We start from the raw sequence: 22,724 nt of genomic DNA on the forward strand, positions 1-22,724 counted from the left end.
CATTGCAATTTGCTGCCTGTTTTTAGTTTGAAGTCTGTGTAGATAGGCTCATTTGCAAGAATTAAAGAGAGACTGAATTTAATCCCCAAACTTTGCATTTCAGAAAGATATCTTTACAGTTATGCGTGTTTAGGAAATAGGGCTTAATGCTCAGAACTGCTTTGTTAGGCTGATGGATTTTCATTCATTATGATGAATTGCTTAGAGAATTGTTCTGCTCCTATCCCCTTGCTTACTAATGAGAAAATGGTTTAATATGAAGATTATGTATAATGCTTAGTTACTATATTTTAAACGAACTGTTGTTGTCAAATCTGTTATCAAGGACAGCATAACTGCACATTCTAATACATGCATAAGGTTAGTGCTTCTGTAAGAACCACAAGTCCCTTACGGGCTTTATGAATTATATAGCCTTTACGAATTATATAGCCTTTACGAATTATGTAGCCTTTATGAATTGTATGTTAAACACCCATCCAATCAGGTCTCCTCTATGGAATGACTACATAATTCCTTCTTCTGTATTAGTTATTCTCTGGATTTTATATATGTTATCTGTCATAGTTTGAAGTCTGTTTGCTCTTTATGTGTTTTTCCATCCAGCAGATTGGACTAAGGTCCTGCCAGTCCTTCTGATTTCAGGAGTCTCTGTAGTTGATCTATAATTTTTAATCTTTTTTTTTCCTTAAGAGACCTAATACTCTTTCCAAGTTCTGCCCCCATTCTCCTCCCTGCCCTCTGAGTTTAACTATCACTTACCTATGTTGTACACATTTTAATCTTTCTTCATACATCATCTCTGAATCCCCTTCAAATGTTCAGTCTTCTTTCTTACCTACTGCACTTTGGGCGTTTTGTGTTATATACAGAAAGATGATAATGCTGACATTGGCACAACTAAATTTGACCTTTCACAGCTGCAGGCAGGGACAGTTTTGTTGTGTTTCCCTTTGTTGCCTTTGTGCATGCTACTCAAAATGGCTGTGAAGTTTTGAGGGAAGAATTACTGCAGTCCAAAGTAATGTCTCATTTGCTTTTTTATATCAACTTTTCCCAAATTATCCTGTAGAAAGTCTGTATTTGGGAGTATCATTCTGCAGGTGTATGTTTCCTTTAAGTTTATCCTTTGTTTCCAGTCTCTCCAAATCCCCTTCTATTGCTACTTTTTTCCACACTTACGTTTTAACTACTGACAATTCATCCCCTAGCAATTTCATGAACAAGATGTTTACCACATAATAATTAACAACAATCATTAGCAAATCAGGGCTGTGCTTGTGTTGGACACAAGCTATGAAAAATGGAGGGGGCTTATTCTTTACCTGTTCAGGCAGACACTGGGTACTGGGGAAAAAAAAGAGAGTGTGTGTGTGCATAGTAGAGAATACAGCTGGAATATAGTTATTGGTTGAGATCTGAGAGCGTATCTCCTTAATAGAATCATGGAATAGGTGTCATAGGAAGGGACCTGTTGAGATCATCTAGTCCGCCCCCCCTTCCCCCCCCAAGCAGGATCAGCTAGAACAGGTTACCCCGGACAGTGTTTAGTCAAGTTTTGAGTATCTCCACAGATGGAGACTCCACAACCTCTCTGAGAACACTACTCCAGTGTTTGACCACCCTCACAGGTTAAAAAAAAAAAGGCAGCTTTTTTTGTATCCATTGCCTCTTGTCCTGTCACTGACTGAGACAAGTCTGAGAAGAGTCTGTCTCCCTCTTCTTCGTTGCCTTTCATCAGGTATTGAGCCTTCTCAGCCCAGCTCTCTCAGCCTCTTCTCATGTGAAAAACGCTCCATTTCCTTATTCATATTCGCCAATGTCTGTCTTGTACTGGGGAGCCCAGAACTGGACACAGCACTCCAGTTGCGGCCTCACCAGTGCTGAGTAGGGGGAAAGGATCACATGCCTCAAACCTGCCAGAAACACTCTTCCTTATGCAGCCCTGGATGCTGTTGGCCTTCTTTGCTATGAAGTTGTATTGCTGGCTTGTGGTCAGCTTGTTGTCCACCAGGACTCCAAGCCCTCCACTGCAGAGCTGCTTTCCAGCCTGTCAGCCCCCAGTGTGTCCTGGTACATAAGGTTATTCTTCCCAAGGTGCAGGATTTGCATTCCACTTCGTTGAACTTCATGAGACTCCTCTCTGCCCAATTCTTCACCCTGTCCAGTTCTCTATAAATGGTAGCTCTGCCATCTGGTATATTAGCCACTCCTAGTTTATCTGCAAACTTGCTGAGGGTACACTCTGTCCCATTATCCAGGTCATTAATGAAGAGGTTAAGCAGCACTGGCCCCAGTATTGGCCCCTGGGGTACCTCACTAATGACTAGTCTCCAGCTGTACATTGTGCCACTGATCACAACCCTCTAGGCCCAGCTGTTCAGCCAGTTTTCAATCTACCTCACTGTCCACTTATCTAACCCATACTTTGCCAGCTTGTCAATGAGGATATTATGGGAGAGAATGTCAAAAGTCTTACTAAAGTTGAGTTAAACAACATCAGCAGCTCTCCCCTCACCCACCAAGCTAGTCATCTCATTGTAGAAGGCTATCAGGTTCCTTAGACATGATTTCCCCTTTGTAAATCCATGGGGACTACTTCCAATCACCTTCTCGTCCTTCATGTATTTGGAAGTGGTTTCCAGGGTTAGTTGCTCCATCACTTTCCCAGGGATTGAGGTAAGGCTGACTGGTGTGTGGTTCTCTAGATCTTCTTGAAGATAGGAGTGACATTTGTTTTCTTTCAGTCTTTTCAGTAACCTCACCCAATTGCCATGACATTTCAAAAGTAATCAAGAGTAGCCTTGCAATGACATCAGCTGTCTCACTCAGCACTCCTGAGTGCATCCTGTCAGGCCCTACTTACGAATGTCCAGTTTGTTTACGTGCTCGACACCCTCATTCTTCTCAAGACTTTCCTTCTGGTGTCAGGGGCCTGGTCTTGCCAGTGAAGACTGCGATGAAGGCATCAACTACCTTGGCCTTTTCAGTGTCCTTTGTCACCAGTGCCCCGTTACATTTTTTAGCAATGAGCCCATATTTTCCCTAGGCTCCCTTTTGCCATTTATGTAATTGTGGAATCTTTTCCTTTTGCCCTTCACATCCCTTGCTAGATTCAACTCTAAATGGGCTTTTGCTTTTCTAACCTCATTCCTGCTTGACTGGACTGTCCCTATATCCCTTTTGACTCACGTCCCCCTGCTTCTACCTCTTGTACACTTCCGGTTTTTGTTTTAGTGTAGTCAGGAGTTTCTTGTTCATCTATGCTTCCTTTGCTCAAGTTTCTTGTTCATCCTGCTTCCTTTGCTCAATTCCCTTCTTGTCAAGATGGACATTATTGAGTATGGAGAAGGTGATTCTTGAATATCAACAGCTTGCTTCTCTCCAGGGCTGTCTCCCATGTGAGTACTCCAAGCAGATCAGTAGTACAGGTATCACTGATATACAACACAAGAAGTGACATGGGCCCCAAGCCCAGCTTCTGACAGAAGTCCTGCCCCCCTCGCAGAAGCCTCAGGGGCTATTTGCCCCAGAAGTCACTCCCCTCTTCTAGTCATGTGTTCTGTTGTGATTGGCTGGCAGGACCAGCCACCCCCTACCAGTTTACCTGGAAGTATATCTGGCCCAGAAGGCCCTCCCCCATACATACACAGGGGCCACCATTTTATTTTGGCCACCATTATATGACAGGGTGATGCCTTTTTATGGCAGAGAGCTGCCACTTTGTTAAACATCATACTGCTCTGTGATTGACTGGCAGCCATTCTGGCAGGGCCTAGCAACTATGGGAAAAGTTATTTTGTAAAAGTCTTTTGAAGAATACCAACCACTTGCTGTCTGACTGAGAATATTGTGTGGTATTATAGGTGTTGGCAACTGTTGTATCAGGAACTGCTCAGTAACTATCCTTTTATCAAATTTGTGGAAGACTTACCTGAAAGTCTTAGTGATAACCATTTATTTCCCCCTAATGAAGTAAATATGGTTGTGATCGATGATTTGATGAACTGCGCTTGTGAGAGCAAAAAAACTGAGAAAGCTTTTACTAAGTATGTGCATCACAGGAACGTTAGCATCCTGTACATTGTTCAGAATGTTTTTTGCCAGGGTAAAAAGAGCCACACCATCACTCTTGAAAGAAAATATATGGTGTTATTTAACAATCCTTAAGTGCAAGGTTGCGCAAGCCAAGCAGATGTATCCTGGCAAGGCTCTGTTCTTTTTAGAGGTGTTTGAAGATGCTATAAAGGCACACATAGGCACCATACAACTTCCTAGTTGTTGATTTAAATGCTTCTACCCCAGAGGTTTTTAGATAGGAACTGGTCTTTCCCCAGCAGGGCGGCCTGCCATTTACATATTGGGGGTGGGGGCAGGGGCGGAGAGGAAGACTGGTGTTTGGCAATAAATAGAGAAGACTCAGACTGTCACCATGTGTTGCTGTTGGTGCAGGCTTCGGAACATGATGTTCCAGTGTCTGAAGAGTAATCTGTCCCTCCTGGAACTGTTGCGCCATCCCGCCCTCCCCCGGCAGAGAAAAGCAATACTCTGTGCAGCTTCTGATGACCTGATAAAGGCCATTTCTGAAACTGCCCTGAATACCTTCAAGGGGAACATTCCATTAACACCCCACCAAATACGTGTGCTGAAAAAGGGCCGCAAATTCATTAAAAGCCTGAGTAGTAAAAGTTTGTCCTTCAAAAGAAAAAAGCTGCTGGCAAAGCAAACCGGTGGCTTTATCAATCCTCTTCTAAGTTTTGTTCTTCTGCTCATACAGGGCTTTTGGTAAAGCAGTGATGGAATATATGGTAAAAATATATCTGGTGCCTGCAAATCAACTGGAGCAGCTAAGGGTGTCACCATTGCCCCAGGAAAACATGAGGACTGATAAAGTCCACTCTTTGGATGCTGAAATGAGGGACATTTTCCAGAAACAAGGCTTGGTGGCCTACAAGAAAGCTAAGCTGTGTACAGCAGCTCTTCAGAACTACCTGGCACATTTGAAGCAGAGCGATCAGGAGAGGGGGAAAATGACTCTTGGTTTTCTGGAAGAAAACAAGACAGAAGTGGAAAAACCCCTGGAGACTCCTGATGACCTCAACCCTGTTGTTCAGGAAGTGCTGGATAATGTGCGTCCACTGTATTGGAAGAATGCAAACACGCTCCTAGATAAACTAGGGCAACACAAGCATATTTCTTCTTGGGACAACCAGGGAATTTTTGTATACAAAGGAGGTGTCATCAAGGGGTTGATCTTGCTTGAATTAGTTCGATGTGTCCTTCAGACTTGTGTGCCTTCTAGCCTGAGAACACCTGGAATGTTTTTATGCATCTATGGCTATGGTGAAATGTCCTATCTTCTGTCATGGGTCATACAGCAAACTGGGATCTTTTGGAACAACTAAAAGTGAGTGAGGAGGACCAAGAAGCAAGATGCACACCACCTAAGAAGAGAAAGATACCTAAAGCCCAGTGACTCACCCTGTTAATTTTACTGTTGAAAAGAAAATATTCATAAAATCTTTAACCTTTGCTGTCTATAGTGTCCATTTAAAAAACATGTTGGGGTGGGGTTCAAGAATACACACAGTCTTGTGGTTGGGTTGTAAGTTTTATTTACAGAGTATATTTATGAAAATAATTACAAGAGATGCAGGTCTGTATCTTCTGAAAAATATTTGGAGTAGCTCTGGTCATGGGGAAAGCTTCATATTCGTATTTTACAAAGCACAAAACCATTTGGTCATTTTGTACTAGATTGTTAGAATACAGTTTTAAAAGCTGTTCAAAACGTAATCCTTTGTTATGGTGATGTAGGAAAACAACACAGTGGTATCCTCAGGGCATGGAGAGGGGATGCTGCAGTTGCTTCCTCTGGAAAGCAGCATCTGTAGTGTTGTGTTTTAAAAAGGACATGATGATTTCAGGAAAGAGAGCACTGTTTGGAGGATAGCCATACAAATCAAAAAACTGCATGGTTCTGGTCTGCCAGGAGAATTGCTAGCCTGTGCTCTCCAGGCTGGTTATGTGGATGCGTATTTAGAAGCATGCTCGCTGGTCTTAGAGAAACATGGGCCCTAGGAAGCCAGTAATGGGGGTAAATGCCTACAAATGCGTCTCTAGTGTAGGGATCTGCAGGAAAAACAAAACAAAACAAAAACAAAAACAAGAGAGCTGCTCAGTGTCCATCCTTGCATGTAATTGCAGAGCACGTGTTTCTGCTGATTTATTTCTATCATGTTGTCAAATATACCGTACATGATCACATTAATGGTGGTGATCAAGGCCCCTGCAAAGTGTACTTCTGCCGTCAGGTTTCCTGTTTTAATCAGGGAATAGTGATTAGCACATTTTTGGTCTGGAGACAGGTCAAAGGCAAACAGTGTATAGCCATGGGCAAACTCTTTCCTGTCAACCAGTAGGGAATGGTCTTTCATATGTCTGCCAATCATCTGAACGAGTTGCATGTATTCTCTCACATAGCAGCCATTCTCAAAATCAGGCTGCAGTGGTTTCACTGGGATTTGTTCACCATTCACATACAGGGACGCAAAATTTGTATCGTAAAGTTTAAAGTTGAAAGGGTTCTTAGCACAATTGCTGCTAAAAGCGTCATTATCTATGAAGCCAACAACAAGCTCGGGAAGCTGTCTCAGAAACAAACTTCCCTTGTTGCTGACACGATTGCTGGCCAGTAAGCTGAACGCTTTCATGCCCATCCAGTCCACTGGCTATTTAGTGTTGGCCATTAAGTAATGCCTCAGCATGCACCAAATGTGCTCCGGGCACCACCCGCACCTTCTTCACAAATGGCAAGGCACACATAATAACCAACTTGTAGGATCCTGCTGCCAGGTAGCTCATCAAACAAAAGCTGTCTTTGCTGCATGTGAGCTTAATTTTTACATCCACACCATTCATCAAAAGTTTGTCTTGAAAGAACAGATCATTGCGGGGGAGTTCCAATAGTTCATACTCTGGGCCATCAGAGCTGAGCGTTGCCTGGACCCCTGACTATTGATGTCATCCAGCCTGACTGCTTGCTGCTGCCCGGCTGTGTCTTTGCAGAACAGCCCTGTGGAGAAGTGCTTGGTGCTTGGACAGCAAGTCAGCTGTAATGAAGCAACTCAATGAAAGCACACTAGGGGTAGCAGTTGTTGCTCTGGTTTATCAGTTGATCCCCAGTGTAACGTCCAGCTGGCTGAAAATAGAGGCCGGTGGGTTATTCATGAGAACCACGGCCTCACCGGCTCTGAGGCTGGACCTGTCAGCTTTTACAATCTTGCAGCAAAGATATGGTAGGGTGTTGTTCAGATCTACGTAATCTTCCCCATTCCCAGCTATGAAAAAGTCCAGAAGTGCAGAATCCACAATAGTGGAAAGTGGAGGCACCTCAATAAACAGGCTTTTCTCAATGCTGGTCTGTGTTTGGGACACTTCAGACAAATCCACCTTCGATTTGGTGCATTCTTCTGAGCAGCCATGAATGAAAGCCATCCCTTTTAAAATACATTTCCTGTTCTAGCAGTAGATCAGGACCTCTTTCTCCGGGTTTTGTTTCTTTTGCACCATTCAGCCTGCTCGTTCTTTGTCTTCTTCTCCTGGTCATATTGTTGTCTAGCATCCCTTCCTTTTTCTTTTAAAGGCCTGGGGTCGACCTTCCCTCTGGGAGCATGACATGGCTTTGTGTCTTTTAAGGCGTTTTTTTAATATAACAAGTCCCGAGCCCTCCTGATTTGAAGGAGTTTCCAACTTGCCCGTGACAACCTTGGAAAGATGTCCAAACATGTTTTTTGCAGTATCTTCAGCAGCACTTTCAACGTGTGGCTTAATGATTTCCAAACTCCTTTTCAAAAGCCCTTCTAAACAGGCTATGGAATATACTTCCAACACCTGCACTATACACCACAGGAAAGCCTTGAAAACCAGGAAGACCATTGCCAGCCTGAGCTCTGTAATAATTTATGTACAACATGGGTCCCTGTAATTTTTTACAACTACTATTTTGGCATGGTTTCTTAAAATATCAGAGGCTTCTGGGGCTCAAGAGGCAGGTTCACAATCACCTTCCCAAAGCAAAATGAGACATGCTTGTTCTGGTCAGTCTTTATTTCAGTGCTGATTGCGTAGATGTACTGGCGGTTTACAGGCATGTAACGTGGCTTATCATGCATCAATGTCTCAATCATCTTCGTATTACCGCCAGCTGGAACACAGTGCAATAAAGGAACTGCAAATTCCCTGACAAGCTGGTGCCCTACAAGATCCGTGTAGAGGTAGAGCAAGTTAAACTTTCCCATGATGTCGGCCATAAAAGAAAATTTCTTAGCAGCAACACCTGGAGAATCCTCCAAAATATATGCCAGATCCCCACGTGTAGAAAAAGTACAGGGCTTTTCATCCATTTTGAGCTTTGTTTTCCTTATGACAGGGTCCTAGACCAGGCTCACTGCTGGAGAGTAGACAGGTGAAGCTTTGTTGTTGGGGGTTAATGAGATGTTTCATCAACATGGAGAATAACAGATAATAGCCTTTCTGCAAATTATACTGCCATGCTTTACCCTGCAGTGCTCTTTCAAAGATGGCATCTTCACTGATGTTATTCCAGCTGTGTGGTTACTGTATTTCCACCAGCCCCAGCTCCCACTTCCCAGAGAGCTCTGGGGGCCTCCCCAGCTGTACGGTAAAGTTCAAGCTGGTGTTTTGTGGGAAGATGCAGGGGCCTCTCAGTCCCACTCAAAGGACTGGGCTCTTTGCATGTGGTAGGCTTTGTGCTAGGGGCCCCTTGGTGGCCTCCTAGGAGGGCTCTGTAACCTTTGGGCATGTTTCAGCTTGTCTATGCCCGTCATCCTTTTGGCACCCCTCCACCTTCTTGAAGTCTTCCCCCACCTCAGACATGTCAGGGCTTGTACTGCAGTCTGCTAAAGTGGGGGACCCCAACCCAGCCTTTTACTTTTGTTTATATTTAAACTTTAATTATTCATTCCATTAGCTCGTATTAAAGAATGTTTTATCCATTTTATACCTGGTTTTATGGCTATATATATTAATTTCTATAACTTTTTATATTTGTATATGTAAATATATATATACATATGTAGAAGTGTTATATATAAAATTGTGTCAGTGTATACATAAAATTTGTATTTATACATATTTGCACACTCCTTTACATATTTTATATGTTGTCTATATATTGTATATATATGTATTACTTTTATATATAATATATATAGCATATATGCATATGTATTTATAGATGTTGTATATAAATGTATATATTGTATATAAATGTATATATTTTTGTATCTGAGCACTTCCTGGTGCAAAGGAAGAGGGTACCCAGTCACAGGGCTTGCCTGAGAACATGTGGGTATGACGGTGTCAAGAAATGGCCATCAGCCAATCACAGAGCAGTGACATAACAAAATGGCAGCTCCCTGCCATATAAAGGTGGTGCCCTGTCAAAATGGTGACCAAACCATGTTCTCTGTGTATGTATGGGGAAGGGCTGTCCGGGTCTGATGTACTTTTGGATAAACCTGTAGGGGTTGCCAGTCCTGCCAGCCAATCACAACAGACCACGTGACCAAAAGAGGGTAGTGACATCTGGGGCAAGTGGCCCCTGAGGCTGCTGGTAGGGGGGTGGAACTTCTGCCGGAAGCTGGGGGTGGGGCAGTTGTCACTTTTCATCTTGTATATCATTGAAACCTGTACTAGTCAGATCTCTGAGAGATTAAGGTCTGCTCTCCTGAAGTCCAGGATTGTGGTCCTGCTTTTTGCCTTGCTCCCTCCTCATGGGATCCTGAATTCTACTATCTCATGGTCACTACAGTCAAGGCTGCCCTGATTTTCACATCCCCAACTAGTTCTTCCTTGTTTGTAAGTAGCAGGTCTGACTCCTCAATCGCCTGTGTCAGGAAATTGTTATCAGTGCATTCCAGAAATCTCTTAGCTTGCTCGTGCCCTGCTGTGTTGTCCTTCCAGCAGACATTGTGGTGGTTGAAATCCTTCATGAGGACCAGGGCCTGTGAACATGAGGCTTCTTCCAGTTGTATGAAGAAGGCCTCATCTCCTTCTTCTTCCTCATCAGGAGGTCTATAGCAGATACCTGCTACATCACTTGTATTGGTCTGCCTACTAACAGGACTCATATGACTAATATGATTCTTGACTGGCTCCTCACCCATCCCAAGGCAGAGCTCTGATTTCCACTGCTCTCTCACATAAGGTGCGACATCCCCTCCTTGTCTTCCCAGCCTGATCTTCCTAAAGAACCTGTACCCATCCATCACAACACTCCAGTTATGTGAGTTATCCCACTGTCTCTATGATCACAGTGATGTCATAGCCCTGTAACTGCACTCAGATGTACAATTCCTCCTGTTTGTTCCCTGTGTTGCACTCAGTGGTGTACAGGCATTGGAGAGAGACACCCGAGTGTGCTGATTCCCCAGAATGGGCATGAGACCTTTCCCCATAAGGCTTCCAAAGATAATAGACTTGTGTTCATTAGAAATGGCACGGTTGTTGATTTTTTCACAAATTAGGAAGAACATGGTAGCTGAGGAAACTATAAAATCATAGAATTGTTGCTTGGCAGGATTTGCAGGAATCTCTGCATGTCATACCAAAGTGGTACTGTTGCTAGTGCTAGGTCAGGTCACCCATGATTGTCTCTAGCAAAGCACTGAAAACCTCTAAGACTGGAGATTTTGACACCTTCTTGGTAACTTTTTCCAGTGCTGTACTAATTTCTTATTTAAAGTTTCTCCTAATGTGCAACATAAACTACCTGAGCTGCCCTTCAACTTTGTAAAGAGGAGATTAAGCTGTCCTTGACAAACCAAGCAAACCCAGCTCTTACAGCGTCCTTTTGCAAAACATGTCCTTTATTGAAGACTCCAATGTGACCAGGTGAGAGCATCCAAGACAAAGCTTAAGGCTTCTGGCTGCAAATTTACAAATTCCAAAAATACACACTGGTAAAAATTTCAGAATTTAATGTTCCTCAGGGTAGCTCTCCCTCTGCTACCCCCACAAAAGATCACAGTCTCTGATACCTCATTTCAGTTTTTCAGGACCACCTGTCGCAGGAGTGCACTTCACTCATAAGACAGAAGCAACAAGTATACTTTATTGATATAAAACAGTGAGTTAACAAGCTTCAATGGTAACTGCAACGGTGGTTTAACAAGATTCGATGGCACATACACGTGATTATTTACTGCATACAGGACAGCGTCAGACAAAACTGTCAGGGAGACCCTCCCGTTGAGTCATGAGATTCAGAAAGGATCCCCTTGCTTGCTAAACTCCTCAGAGAGTAGTCTAGGTGCAGCTGGATCCAATCCTAGTCCCAGACTTGGTCAATGGTTTATGTCTAAAGAATTACATATTGCACAATCAATCCTTTATATCACTTAGCTAAGATTTCAAAGTTTAGCATGCTGTTAGTCACTTACCAAGGATCTGTTGCAGCAAGGTATCTCTCAACCTCGAGGAGTAACCTTGAGAGGTGTCCCTACTCAAGGGGAGATCCTGGCATGCAGCCTGCTGCCGTGCAGGAGAGCTCAATGGGCCCTGGGTCCACCATTTAAGGAGTAAGATGATTCACTTATGGTCATATTTGCATACCAGCATGACGTCTGGGTCCCTGTTCCAGACAGCCTTCGGCTACTGTGTTGCCATCCGTCCCCCCTGGTGGTTATTGCTAATACAGGCACCCACATATATTCACCCACTTCCATACTTCATTCTCATTTTCTAATCTATGGCTGAAGAACTTCTCAGATTTTGGTGTCCTTGCTATATTTTGGATCATATTTAGAAGATGATCTTGCTTTGCAAGAGACTTTCTCTGAGATTTTCAGCTGTTAAGCCCCAGTTTTGACTAATACTGTGGATTATCAAGACAGAGCAGGAAAATTTATCTGGGCTTACCTGAAAATCTCCTTTAAGCATCAGCCCTTTCCAGAGATGGATGAACCACCCAAATCCAGAGATGGCAAGTGGCATCCAAAAACTTAATTTGCAGAAAGTATATCTTTGTGTTGAAGTGGTACAAATCACGTAGTTCCCATCCCTGCCTCCTTCCAGAACAATCATTCTGATCTGTAACTCGGGGAAGAATACTGCAGAATCAAAACATGAGCACCTCTGTGTGACGGTAAATGAATGGAATGGCTCTACTGCTGAGCTTGAGTCCCCTTTCCCCTTTAAGTCACCCCCCACTTTGATTAATATTGTGCCCTCAACAGAGCAGTTAATGCATTGTGATAGTTTGAAAATCCTGTTATTTGTGGTGATAATCTTTCTGGACAATCAAGTTAGTAAATTCCAAAACTTAGCTTAATGTGCATTGAAACAAGAGCAGGGACTGCTCTGTCTGTTGAGACAGGAAGACAGGGTGGGGGGGGGGGTTTAACTATCTCTTACTGTTTTGAATCTCCACACCAGACTGCTTCCAAATGAAGCACTAGATCGAAAGTGCACAGAAGATGTGAACTCTTCCTGCTGATCTGAATAGTCTTTGAATCAGGTTTCCAGCTGCTAAAGAAGATGATGTCCATCTTCATGTCTCATAGAAGTTTTATTTAAAAATTCCTGCATGGTGGGAAAGAACAGCCTTTCAAACTGTTTTCCAAGATGTGCTGCTGCTTGATTCCATAGGAAACCTGTGAGCTCATTAAGATACCATAAATGAAGGAGAGGGGGAAATGAAAAACAAACAAACAAACAAACAAACAACAACCCAAGTGAGAAGACTGTGCTGCTTCATAAGGGCCATTCTCTTCCTCATCTCCTCTGCACACTGACTGGTCTGAGAGTCAGTTTGGAGAAATGCTGGAAAATCTCTCTGTCTTGAAAAGGAAAGCTAAGATAGGTAACCTTTATCTTGTAGGACTTACCAAACAGAGGGAAAATATTACTGGCAGATTTTCCAAAGTGTTGCTGACCCCAACAGAAGGGAAGGTTTTAAGAGCCACCTGGACACTGAAAAACTTTTCTGTGCAAGGCTTTGGTGATGCATTCTGCTTGTCCACATGGCTTCTTCATACTTGTCCTTTTGGTGCAGGTCATCTCCCTGTTGACTTATTGTTTAAATAGAGGCCTGTCAAAGCCTAATTCAGAGTGTCTTTTTGTCACTGCAGTTGTCCTGAAATCAGTTCCCAGCATTGACACTTATTTTTGCAGTCATGCTGTTAGTAATTCCTTGTACCAAACCTCCTGTGCTTTTGGCCATTTTTATGAGGGCCATATTTAAGCTGTGCCATGTATTTTTCATTGTATCATCTTTTCTTCAAGCAAGATTGCCTCTTTTAACACAGCACAGAGGAAGGTGGGGAGCTTTGTGTTCTCTGTAACTGGGCCACAGATGGCCCAGGGCATGTTATTCAAAGTGGAGGTACAAACTGAGAGACTTGCTTCTTCTTTTTGTCCCTAGTGGTTGTCTCTCAGTATTTGGTTTCTATATGTCTCTTTTCTATTCCAAGTCTGTTAAGAGCTCTCCTGGTGTTTAACCAGCAGTAGAAAGTCTGATGTCAAGAATAAATCTTCCCTTCACTCTTTCTCTCTCACACATCTACTTGTGCAGCTTTTCCATCATACATTGTGTGCATGGGATGGAGCGATGGCAAAAGTCAACAAAAGTATGGCCTCATCCCTTTTCCTTTTGGTAGTACCTTCTTTATCAGATTCCTGTTTCCTGAACCTGTTCAATGACTTACTTCAAGGGTAAGTCTATCAATATTATTCTGTTAATAAACCTTACCAGAATGGCATATCCTGCCCCTTCTTTACCCAACTTGTTTGCTGCTTGGTAGTTTTGCTGGATTCTGCATGCATTATCTTACTCTGAGAATCATGTTATCTTACTCTGAGAATCATGAAATGTCATTATTTGTGTATATGCTAACAAACTACAAATGCTGTTACCAATAAATAAAGTTATCTAGCCCTTACTGACAATTGTGGCCACAATACTTGATTCTTGTAATCACCTATGGCATAATTTATCAGTTTACTTCTCAGTTATGTGAAACAAAATATACTACATAATGCTTGCTAATTTCCCCTTGTTCCTATTATTGGAAAAGATTAAAGAGACAGGCTGTTTGGTTTTCATACTGACCTCTAGAGTTGCGAATATTTCATTCGCATCCTGTCTAATAATTCCTCCCAGGCTAGATAATCCTGTGCACAATCTCCTTCTGTACAATATGTCAGTCTTGGCATACCTCTGACCATCTGTGTTGTCCTTCCCTAAGTCTTGTAAACTCTTACTATATCTTCTTTCGGTTAAGGCAACTAAATCTGGGTATGATGCTCTATTGTCAAAGTTTGTATTGTTGTATTAGTTCACACAATGCTCAAAAATCCAGAATAAAATAAGAGCCCCTGTCCCACTCTGATGATAGCACTTGTCAGGGAAAGACTTGCTTTTGGGTTTCTCTCTCTCTGGGTTTATCTGGAGTTCTCATTTCTCTTGAAGCATTTTAATGTTTCTCTTTTTAATGTTCTCTTTTTAATGTTTCCTAGAATGCTGTATGTTTTCTGGGTACAGTGATGATGACAGATAGATGTTGAGAGAAGAGAATTCAGGCTTTGATAGTGCAATAGGAAAGTGAGAGAGAAACTGTGAGGAAAATTGGTCTTCCTTTTGTTTGCTTTCAAGCTCAAAATATGTGTGCCATAGCTTGACTAAATTACCTTATAAGTAAGAGTTTGTATTCGTGTACGTGACTGACTTTATGATAGTGTTCTGCAGTTACCTTCATGACATAAACACCAGGGGAAGGAGAGATTTGATGGTTGCCTGGAGGATGATAATTTCTAATCATGAGAGGGAAATGAGCCAACATTTTTTGAGAAGAAAAATCCAGTTAAATTTATTATGCTGTTGAACCATTTCCCTGGGGAAGGAACGTCAGTGCCATCAGTCTCATGCAATTAAATACCAAGCAGCATATATTATTTAATTATATGGTGAAAAAGGAATTAATAAGATGACTTGATATATTTTTGCTGCTTTCACCCTCCAGGATTCAGTTGTACCAAACAGAAAGAGGTGGATCCTGTGAGAATAAATAGCTGTGAGAGCATTTTTACAGTGTTCACATTGTATAAAAAATGAGATTGGTAGAGAATGAAGTGTCAGGGAAAACTATTTTATTGCTAGAATTCTAGCTAGCTTTGGTTGGTATGGTTGTATGCAATTAAGTCCCAAGTCAGTGGAATTATTTGGGATTTTTTTAAGAAGCATGAGTGAAAAAAGCATTTGGCCTGCGACCTAAGGTTTAAAGCATAAATTTTAGCATCAACAGTACTGCTACTCAGTAGAATGAAAGAGATAAAAACAGAGAAGAAACCACAAAAATTGAGGAGCTCTGGAGAGGAGAAAAAGAAAATTTGACTTAAACTGTTGGTGCTATTTGGTATGGGATGCCACCTTGTGGAAGTTTTTAGGATGTCATGTCTTTTATCAAATCTCTTGCAAGTCTTCCTGACTATTTACTCTCATCAGTCAGTGTAGATAATCCTGTTTGCATAGATCAGCCTTGGTCTTTAATAGTCACCTGATTTTTTTATGTAATCTGAACTTTCAGTGCAATTTAGGGATGGAGAAATCTTACTTTGGGAGGTAAAAAGTCTGTGAAAAGGAGAACTTCCCTTAGTTTGCGCAGTGGGTGTGGGAATCAGCCATGATGAGAGAGTTATCAGTGCAGATACTGTGGTATAATTGCAGTACTGCACTAATGTGTGTTGTCAGAAAGTTCTGAAGGGAACTGTAATCACATTGTGCATTTTGGCATGTTAACCCAATCACTGCAGTAGTTGGAAAGGAGTTATTCCATGGTTGTCTTCAGCAGGACATTAGAATTGCAAGAAGAAAGAGCAAATGTGGACACGTCTGCTGCCTCAGCTGTCATCCCACTTCATTTTGCATTGTAAAGGACTCTTCTCCCAACATGTTCAGATGTCTGGCATTCAAATTGTATCTCCATAGTGGTCTGCCTGGGGACAGCACAGGTGTGTTGCTAATCCACAAGACCTTTGTTGCAAACATTTCACATCAAGTGTCGAATGCTTCTTCCCTGCTAGAGTCATTGTGGAAAGGTGAAGGTGCAGTAGGTGACCAGTCTTCTGCCAAAAAGCAAAGTGTTTTGCCCCTGAGTTTACCAAAATACTAGGGTGGCTACCACAAGCAAGTGAAGAAATGATCTATCCTGTATGGAAGTGTATATAGAGGGTCTCCTGAACTGAGACCCTGTCAGAAGGACAGAGGCCATCTGTCCATTTTTCTGCTCTCCAGCTTTGATTCTCTTTCTGCTCTTGGTCCTTTTCTGTCTTCATGTCCATCCCATGGAGCACCAGAAGGCCTGTCACTTTCCTGACTTCCTACACTTGAAGGTAGCTCTCCCTTCCCTCATCTAAGCAATTAGCTGCTTCTGACTTTGTCTAAATAAACATAAACATGAGCCTTCTGGAGTAATTTCCTAGCCACCTTTCTTTTCTAGACCCAATCTCTGTCAAGGATTGTGCTGGTATTTTTTCAAATGGTAAAGAGATGCTGGTAAGGGCTTCTTGCTTCCATCTCTTTTGCTACTATCCTCATCATTGGAGTTGGATACTGAGGTGCAACTCTTCATGGGCTGATCTTTGTATTGATCACACGTGCTCCTTTTTGTCCTTTACTTGCCCTTCCTCTGTAAGCCTTTTGCCCTGATCTTGCTCTTACCACCACCTTGTTTATCTGCAATGATCTTTTGCTTTTGGCCTGATGATTCCAGAATTCACTTCCCACTTTCAAAACACTTGGGCTAGGGCTGTGATTTCTGAGCCTAATAGAGTATGAAAGTCCAAGGAATACATTTGTGACTAACCTTTAAAGTCTGAATTCAGGTTGTGAAGGAAAGTTACACTGAACAATTTCAGTCTTTGGTAGAAACTTCTTTGGAAGCATTTACAGTCTCATCCATGGAGTGTCATGAAGTCATTGATTGAAGTGCCATCAGCTATTGGCCACATACAGCCCTGGCAGCTTAGAAATGCCATTTAAAACCTTAAATGAATGTTGTGTGATGAGAGCTGCTTCTAACCTCCTGAACCATCAAGCTCTCAGCCTGAGCAACTGCCTGCAGTTCTTATCTAACAGTTGAAGCAGCTGAGCCACAGAGTGGATTCCTGAGAGGGCTTGAGGCACCAAAACTGCAGCAATTCAAGGACAGAGTAGATGAAATTTAAAGCAGGAGCAATAGGGTGACTGATTCCATGAACTGCAGACAGTTTAAACCTGTGGTGATGTCCACTGGGTCCTGCAGCAGGATGTGATCAGTAGACTTCTGTTTTGCATCCCCCAACAGTTCTCTACTACTGCAAGTTCACATTGACCTTGCTGACATACCATGAAAGGCAATGAGAAATCACTTCAAGACTATTAATTGGAGAGGATGGACTTGGGGGAAGAGATGAAAGTCCTGTAGCCCTTTCCTGCCACATGCATGTGTGTATGTTTTGTACCCGTCTTTTCATAGGGATAATAGCTGTTTGACTTTTTCCTGCTGCACACACTCATGTTGCAGCTGCATCCAGCTCTGTTACAGGTTACAGGAAAGAGATGTTGCGACATTTTTCCACACCCAGTGATGCAAAGCTCCCCAGCTCACTCTGTGGAGTTATTGTGCATTGAGTTTTGGAAGCAGAGGTGCTTCCCAGCCTCCTTACAAGAATGCTGAAAATGTCCTCTGTGTTACCCAATACATGTGCTTGTGAGCTTTAGACAGTTGTGTGGTTTTTTTCCAGATTGCTAAGCTAATGCTTAGGTGCCAGGGGGCCTGGAAATAACAGCCAATGCTGTATAGTTAATCTCCATCTCTTATTCTCTTTCTCTGCCTACACAACCCAATATTTTTATGCTTTGCATGATGTTAGCTCTTGCGGACTTGGTACATTGGGAGATGGTTTACTCTGCCTCCCATGGGAATGACTCTGAGCATCTTGCATAAGGCCTACTCCTGGTCACAATCCTTCACCAAACTGGTGAATCTCCCTTGATGCAAAGCAGTTTCAAAAGCTTCAAGCAAACTAGGAAGGGGGCTCAGAGGGGACAGAAGGGTCCCAGGGGAAGTAAAAGAAAATAACTATGCATATGATTATGAAAACTTAAGCCTGACTCATAGATAACATGACATGAATGCAAGAAGATACTATTCTAGTTTTTCTTTCATGTTCTGTGAAGCAGCACAACCAGAAGGAGCCAGTTGTAACCTGAACTATCTGCCCGGCTGCTAAAACCACCTGAGGCAGAAGTGGGGATATTTGCCCAAAAAGTTAGGTCTGTAGCTCTTCATCATGCCAGATTAGTGGTCATCACAAGGCAGAATTGAACCCTATTTTAGTGGAGATACTGTGCTCTGACCTTGAGTTTCCAGTTTGAGTAAAAGTTGGAAGTTCATGCAAGCACAATGGGGTGGGCTGAGTGTGGCGAACCTGCTAGATGGCAAGAACTTTTGTCCCTCTTGTTCCTCAGTGCTGACAGGTGAGCACCAGCAGCTTTCGGATATCACTGTGAGTAATGATTAGGTGCTGGTTTGTTTTTCCTGTGCAGTGGTCCAAGTAAATTGGAGTAAAATACTCTGAGTTGGGGGGGCGCGGGGGGGCATAGTCTGATCCCCCTCCCAGTGAAGGTGATGTGAACTCCACCTCTGACCTTGGCAAAGGCTAGATTTGGCAGGAAACTGTAATAGTACTGTTTAGCAGCTCCCAGATTTAATGAAAGTGCAACTAACTCCTACTTCTGATTTCACTGCACAGTGATCACAGATCAGATGGGGAGTGGTGTAACAGCCATTTTGAGCAAGTACTAAAGATGGCCAGCTTTTAGGCCCCGTGTAGTGCAACAGTTGGCCATTGTTCTGAAGACCTGCCCCATGACTTATGGTGGGAATACTTACTTCCTTAACCAGATATGGTATTGTAAAGAGTGAGAAGAAAAGTGAAGTTAATTTTATGTTTTATTAGCAGCTTCGCATTTCCTTCAGGTTCTCTTACTGACAGAGAGTAGTAGAAGTTGAGCTTCCTGTAGATAATAAACCTAGAAATCTGATTTTTGTGACATTGAACACTGGCAAACAACAGTAAAGCTATGAGGGCTCATACTAAAACCCAACCTGGCTACTGGAACTGGGTATTTTATGAAAAATATTTATTGAAATGATACTATTGATTGTAATTATCTCCAGAAATTCCTTGCCTGCCCTAGGATGAGGAAGTATGGGGCTGGATACTCTGAGACATTGTAGATGACTGCAGAAATAAGTGCAATGGAGCATTCTTTCAAATAATGTCTTTTATCTTCCTACAGAAAAATTGCATTGGGTTGTGCTGTTAGGAGATCAATGGGTAGCCCTGGTTTCATGTGCTGTCTTTAAAAAGAGAATTCTGCCATCTACTGGCTTTTGAATAGATTTATAAATATAGGTGACATGACCAAGTCTAGGTAAGAACATTTAGTTTCACTTTGTTTCAGCACCAAGCCAGTGAGAGCATTACTGCAGAACACTTACCTGAGAATTTGCTTGAGAAATTCTTTCCTTTTAGAGTGGGGAGGAAGGAGTCAGTGCCATTTATTTTAATGGTGAAACCTTTCTTTTGTTTATGTCTTTGCAGTTATGTGGCTGTGGGCTGCTGGGTGTGGGCATCTGGCTGTCAGTGTCGCAAGGAAACTTCGCCACATTTTCTCCTAGCTTTCCATCACTTTCAGCTGCCAACCTCGTCATTGCCATTGGCACAGTCGTCATGGTGACCGGCTTTCTGGGCTGCCTAGGTGCTATCAAGGAAAACAAGTGCCTCCTGTTGAGTGTAAGACATCAATACTTCTTTTCACTAAGACCAGTGACTGTTGCTTTGTTATTATTTTATTTAAATGAGCAGTGCAAAATAGTCTTGTGGATCACTGTAACATTGCCCTTGGCTTTCAATCTTCTGTATGCCTGCAGTATGACATCCCACAGCTTTGGTCACAGTGATATCATTGGTGTATTAGCAAATGTATCCTTGTTACTGTGTGCCCTAATGTATTAGATAGCAAAGCAAATTACTATCAGTTAGTTAATGGTTAAACATGAACTGTAGGACCTGGATAGCCCTTCTGGAAATGTCTGTTAGACATTGACTGAAATTGACTGAAAAATCTTAAGCACAGCTGCTTTTGGATGCCACTCAAAGCCTCTCATGGCTATTTTCTGCTTTGCCCTTATCTAAGGCCTTTGTCAGAGGTTGGTGGAAACCATCTGACCCAAAATTAAGAAGTCAAGGTCTCTGCCAAGCCTTAACAATAGAAAAAAATAATCTCATCCTCGGCAGTCTTTGTCCAGTACTGAAGCACAAAGGTTGGGAACCCCTCTCAGAAAACACATTGTGGGTCACTCCTCTTGCATAAACCCAGGAGGTTTCATCATGCTTCTCCCCACCCCAAGGAGAGAGGTATTGTGGCAGAAGGTGAGAGGAGGGCTTTCAAAGCAGACACCTTCCAATTCAGTCACAGCTTATGAATCACAGGTGCTATGACATTAAGGAGCACGTGAGTTTTCTTTGTGTAAAAGTCTCCCTTACATGCTGTTGGGGAACAGCTGGGCAGCATTCCTTAGACCACCTCAGAGATTTAAACTGGAGGACAAATGTGCACCTGTTTTTTGCTATCTGCTACTTGGTTTTGTATGTTGTACAGCTAGGAAAGCAAACAGAGAATAGTAATGAGGTCTATGTTGTTCATCCACACAAACTGCAATACCAGCTGAATTTTGGGGTTTTTTTTAAGAGTGTTTATATTCTTACAAGGCTCTGCAAAAGTCTTTTTATACTATCATGACTATCATGAGTTTCCAGTCGGAGAGCTTGCTGCACTACATACGACATCTCCCCCAGTGTCTGTGTGGCAGTCCACTAGTACATAAAGGCAACTAGTGGGCATGAAAAGTAGTGAGAAACTACTGGAGCTCACACTTGGGATGCCCTTGCAGAGAGATTTCACCTACAGAGAGTTGGGAATAGAAGTGCTGAGTAATATAAAGACTATTCTAAGAGGAAGTCAGATGTGCTTAAAAGCCCACCTGCTAGGGAATCACTCCTGAGGCACATCACATTGATCTTTGTGGTAATGGGTTTAGCATCTGTTCTGTAGTCTGTATGAAGGACAGAGACTATAAGGGGTGTGTGCTCTGACAGCAGTCAAAAAAAGCAAGACAAAAGCATTGCTGAAACCTGCAAACTAGTAGTAGGGCAAAACCTAAGATTTAGAGAATGCTAGACAGTAAGCTTCCTCATTGATGGTGAGACCTACAGGAGCTTTAGTGGCAATATAGTATCAATACACCTGAATAGTTTGAAATAAAACTTGCGTGTTTTTGGCAGTAGAGGAAAGGTTTAGAGGACAAGGCCTATAGTCTTCAGAGTCTAGCAGCTCCAGGTTTGCGGTCTAGTTGTGAAGTGTGTATACACTGTCTGTTTTTTCTTTGTTCTAGTTTTTCATCGTTTTGCTGATAATTCTCCTGGCAGAGCTGATATTACTCATTTTGTTCTTTGTTTATATGGACAAGGTAAGCAAATATGCCATATAGGTTAATTATCTGTACTAGCATTTAAACCAGGTTCAGTTTGCTTTTGTTTGATGGAGCTATGTGGGTTCTCCTTGCTTTTCACTTTGGTGAAGTTTTAACCTTGAGATCTTGGCTGTTTTCTGTAAGCTGCTTCTGAGGAGGGCAAACAGGAGAGAAGAACCTGCTGAGCTTTACAGTTTCCTCCCTGAAATAAAACCATGGTTCAGGACCTCCCTTTTAGTCTTCTCCTAAAAGCTAAGATAGCTTTCAACATAGCTGTCTGATGTCTCGGCAAGAAGGTGATCATCTTGTGGACCTGGGTTGTGGGAGGTCCTACTTAAGACCTGGTTAGCTTCTTAGCGCCAACCCATGAACAGGACTGGAGGAGAGAGGCCTGGGATATTCACAGGTTATTCCAGATGCCACCAGCTGTCTCATTTGACTGGGCAGGCCCAGAGAGTTTGACAAGGGTGCAGAGCGGATCAAGAGGCAGCTTCTCATCCTACAGCCCATCTGTAGGAATCTGCTATCTAGTAGAGACTAAGAAGTAGGCACAACTGGTTGGCCTGTCAGATAGGTAAGACTGGAAAAATCCTTGTGGAACTGGAGAACTGTGCTAAACACAGGACAGAGCCTTACAGTCTGAGCATGCCCAGACTGATTTTAAAACTGAGCTCCTACCAGATTTGTATCTCTTCCCAGGTTGTCATTATGATGCCTGCCACTTTCAGGGAGCTGGCATGAACTTCTGATTTTGAATGGGATGTCAAAGAGCGATGAAGCAGATCTTATAATATAGTTGACCTTTATGCCAGGACCCATAGGTTAATCCTTTCTCTGCTGCCAGCTCACTGCTGTCAGAGCCAAGGTACATTCCCACCTGCATCCAGGACTCCATGCTCGGACTGAAATTTATACAAGAAATGGGACATCTCAGATCTCTCATTAAGCATTCCAGCTTTCTCCTCTAAAGAAACAAGAGCACATTTGAAAATCATAAATCCTACAAGCTTGTCCCCACAAGGAGAACAATAATAATGCCCTTTTTCAATGATTTTGTATTGGCTATTTATTATAGCCTGCCTGAACCTGTGCAAGGGATAACTATGTTAAGGTTGGGAGGTT

The 22,724-nt window shown here is 42.6% G+C and overlaps 1 protein-coding gene across 5 annotated transcripts in view; it reads left to right on the forward strand.

The window, feature by feature from the left end:
• Positions 1–22,724, forward strand: part of TSPAN9 (tetraspanin 9) — a 195,719-nt gene that overhangs the window by 169,948 nt on the left and 3,047 nt on the right. For all 5 annotated transcript variants that reach the window (XM_075509740.1, XM_075509733.1, XM_075509723.1 and 2 more), the window contains 2 exons: positions 19,672–19,863; positions 21,525–21,599. In XM_075509740.1, the coding sequence (XP_075365855.1) occupies positions 19,672–19,863; positions 21,525–21,599 (267 nt within the window). The remainder of the gene's footprint in view (positions 1–19,671; positions 19,864–21,524; positions 21,600–22,724) is intronic.

This window comes from Mycteria americana, chromosome 1 (genome assembly GCF_035582795.1).
Source record: "Mycteria americana isolate JAX WOST 10 ecotype Jacksonville Zoo and Gardens chromosome 1, USCA_MyAme_1.0, whole genome shotgun sequence".
NCBI lineage: Eukaryota > Metazoa > Chordata > Aves > Ciconiiformes > Ciconiidae > Mycteria > Mycteria americana.